This window comes from Nanorana parkeri, unplaced genomic scaffold (genome assembly GCF_000935625.1).
Source record: "Nanorana parkeri isolate BGI_ZX_2015 unplaced genomic scaffold, ASM93562v1 scaffold269, whole genome shotgun sequence".
Taxonomy (NCBI): domain Eukaryota; kingdom Metazoa; phylum Chordata; class Amphibia; order Anura; family Dicroglossidae; genus Nanorana; species Nanorana parkeri.
The window spans coordinates 688,257-692,041 of record NW_017306537.1 but is presented as its reverse complement, the minus strand read 5'-3'; the positions used below and the strand labels follow the sequence as shown (position 1 = coordinate 692,041).

Below are 3,785 nucleotides of genomic sequence, written 5' to 3'. Positions count from 1 at the left end.
ATATACATATATATATATATATATACACACACACACATATATACATACACATATATACACACACACACACACATATATATATGTATGGGGGTGAAAGGGCAGCAGATTGCCAACAGGAGGCAGTTTCAAATGCATTTTCCCAAGCATAAAACACAGGAAGGCATTAAAGGAGAACTATGAGGTGAGTGCTTTTCACTCACCTCATAGTTCTAGCCGACCTGTGACAATGAGACTGTCAGAGGTCGGCTCAGTAGATCGGGAAGTGAGCGAACACATACCGGCGTTCGCTCACCTCTCGATCCTGTCACGGCTCTCTGCCGTGACAGGGGAGGGGCTGGATTCCCCGCTCCGAACCGCCAGCGCTGACTGGCGGAATGGACGGGGGAGAGGGGCGGGTACAGCTGGCTCTGCCTCTAGACAGGCAGACCTAGCTGTCAGTCACGCAGCTGGGCGGATCCAGACATAATTGTCGGGATCTGCTTCAGCTGCGGCGTCTCAGTATACCGCGAGCTACAGCTTGCGGTATACTGAGCCTAGGGTGACGGGAGGACGCTAGTTTGTGTCCTCCCGTTACACTGAGAACTATGGGAAAAAGCCTTAACCCCATAGTTCTCCTTTAAGGTGCTTTTAGAATTATAACACTGGTACAGAAGCATTATTAAGCTGCATAGTGTGGAAGATATACAGTATGTCCAAGATTAAAACCGCCTATGTACTCCTACATTTAGGCCCCATTCACACCTAGGCGTATTGTAATATGCGCGTCTGTCGCGCGACCGTCACGCGTTTTTTTTACCGCGATTCGCGGTAAAAAAGTCGCGCGATTCCAAAGGCTACTTGGCTGTATCCCAATGGAAAACGCCCTACAAAACGGCCCAAAGTAGTCCCGGGACCTTTTCAGGCGTGGGCCGTTTTGTAGGGCGTTAGGGACGGGAAATACGCCTAGGTGGGAACGAGGGCATTGACTACAATGCTATTTATTTTTTTGACCGTTTTGTAGCGCGTTCGTCGAGCGTAGGACGCGCTACAAAACGGTCAGGTGTGAACGGGGGCCTAAGAATGTGGCTGCCTTTATGTGCCTAAAAAGCTCCTGGGGCAGGAAAAAACACAAAATCTCATCTAACCATCCTAGAGACTGGGGTGGACTCATGAAATAATAGTAGCAACAACTGCTGAAATTATTTTTATTGCAAAACAGGTGTAAATGGAGGTGATACTTTAGAGTGGACCTAGCATTAAAAGCCACAAACGTTTACTATAAATTATACATCATTTTAAATGTCTGCTTAATGAAAACGGGAGGCCATTTGTCCGAAAGTTTATGTTATACCAGAAATGGATGTTTCAACACCCCTCCTCATGTGTCACTTCCCCCTCCCTTTTAGATTGTAAGCCCTCATGGGCAGGGCCCTCCTTACCACCTTGTCTTGATTTGTATTGCGATTGCAATGTCTTCCCTATATTGTAAAGCACTGCGCAAACTGTTGGCGCTATATATATCCTGTATAATAATAATAATAATGATCTGAAAAACACTACCAAATCCACCAAGGGATGGCTCAAAAAGAAGAATAGAAGGTTAGCCTGGTTCTATTGAAAAAATAAAAATTACTTTTTTTTCACTTTCAAACTTCCCGCCAACTCCGCCCCACTGCGACGCGGCTGCTCGCAAGGGACGGAACTCGGAAGTCGGCAGCCGCCGGAGGACACAGTGAGGAAGACCTGTATGCTGTATTCCCGAGTGTGGCTCAGGGTTACGGCTTTGTTAAACCCGATCCACACTTGGGAATACCAATGGAAATGCGCGGAAAAACGCCCCAAAGAAGCTCCTGTTCTTTGGGCGTAGGGCGTTTTTTCAGCCCGTTCCTACGCGCTGTAAAACGCCCAGGTGGGAACCATGCCCATAGGCAATTATTGGTTTTCACATGTTGAGCGTTTTACAGCGCATAGGAATGCGCTGTAAAACGCCCAGGTGTAAGCCAGGCCTTATGGTTAAATCACATTTAAATGTTTTGGGGAGGCTTAAAAATTATCATTTTGTGCAAGAAAACCTACATCTTGCAACGGAAGGAATTTTGTATGGAGGAGCTGTAAAATTTTTACCAAGTCTGATGCTGAAGAGATTCAACTACATCACCTTTATCTGTAGGCTCTCTTTTAATAAAGATCTAATCTTTGCCTCGTCAAATACGTTGAAAAACGCAACAATTTCCATGGGGGTGTACTTACTTTTTCACATGACGGTACATGCATACAAGTGAGTGGTACACACTGATATATTACAAAAAGGAGCAGTCATTACCTTGTAGCCAATTGTTTTGGACCGGCACCATTCCAGAAGGATCTGTTTAATGCTGCTGGCACTAGCTACTCCAAAACTCTGAGACCTTTTCAGCTTCACCTTGGATTCTCCCTTGCCTCTATAAATAGCACAAAAGAAAGAGAGTTTAATAATCAAGTGACCTGCTTACAAAACACAGAAGGGCTATGATTTCCCCCTTACATATAACAGAGGATATTAAAAAGGAAATGAGAAGGCAATTCTGCAGAGAAATAAATCTAATACTTATAAAGTATATAATGATCACAATATTAAACACTGCTCCCAAAACTAAAATAATGCTCGGAAGAATATAATCACATCCTTACAGAAATAAATGACATTATGGAACAGCACAGCTTACACTTTCTCAAATATATAGCCAATAACAGCAAATGAATATTTAATATTTTCCCTTCAGAAATAAATTTAATTATACAACCAAACAGCATATTCGTTACCAAATAGACTACGCAGGAAAGAAAATGAAATATTTCATATCCTAACCAATCATACCATAGCAGGTGTGCACATTCAGGTAAGAATAAGCAAATCTGCATTTTTTTTTATTTTTTTTTTAATAATCAGTCTCAATTTTCTTTCAAAAAGTCTGACTGTCCCTAAATGTAAAGAAGGTTGTAGAACATTAGTAGTCAAATTTCAAATTCATTATATTTTCATAATGGCATTGTATTAACACATAAATCACCTAAAACTAAAGAGACAATTCAAATTGTACGATATACATTCTGTAGGGATGCACCAATACCGATACTAGTATACTATACTATACTATACTAGATAGATATTCTAGACTATACTAGATACTATAGAGTCATTAAAGTAACCATGTCTTGAATTTGGAAAATTATACTGAGCATATAATGAAAAAATGCAAAATCAGGGCTTACCTACCATAAACTGCATGTCAAAATGTTTAGTAGATTCAGAAATAAAGACAACTGAAGTAAATGCAAATCCTGACTTTTTTTTTTTGTCAATCCTGGCCCTGGCTCCTCCCATCTCTAAACACTCCCAATAAGTCCTTCAATGTGACAGACAGCCTAACAGACCAATAGAGGCTCGAAAGGTAGAAAGTCGAGGGGCAATGCTTGAGTTTTGCAGGAAGCATTGAAATGTTTTATTATTTAAGATAGATAGATATATATATCTATCTATCTATCTATCTATCTATCTATCTATCGAACGTTTGATGTACTAAATGGTTTGGCAAGGCAAATTGCGTTTGGGCTGCACTAGGTAAAAATGGTCAGCATAGACCGAACGCAGATGGTGTGAACCGGCCCTCAAACAAGTCTACTACTACAAATGTAGTGTAGAGGTGAGGTAAGCATGCTGCATAAATATCAGTAGTCTTTGACTCTTCTTTTCTATCCTCTGGTTCCATTGCCATGTTTGCATACTAGCTCTTCTTTGGTGTCATAAACTTCCTATAGACCTGGGG

The 3,785-nt window shown here is 41.4% G+C and overlaps 1 protein-coding gene across 1 annotated transcript in view; it reads right to left on the bottom strand.

Moving 5' to 3' along the window:
* Positions 1-3,785, bottom strand: part of SMTNL2 (smoothelin like 2) — a 106,292-nt gene that overhangs the window by 21,289 nt on the left and 81,218 nt on the right. Inside the window, exon 7 of the mRNA XM_018557127.1 lies at positions 2,303-2,420. Coding sequence (XP_018412629.1) covers positions 2,303-2,420 — 118 coding nt within the window. The remainder of the gene's footprint in view (positions 1-2,302; positions 2,421-3,785) is intronic.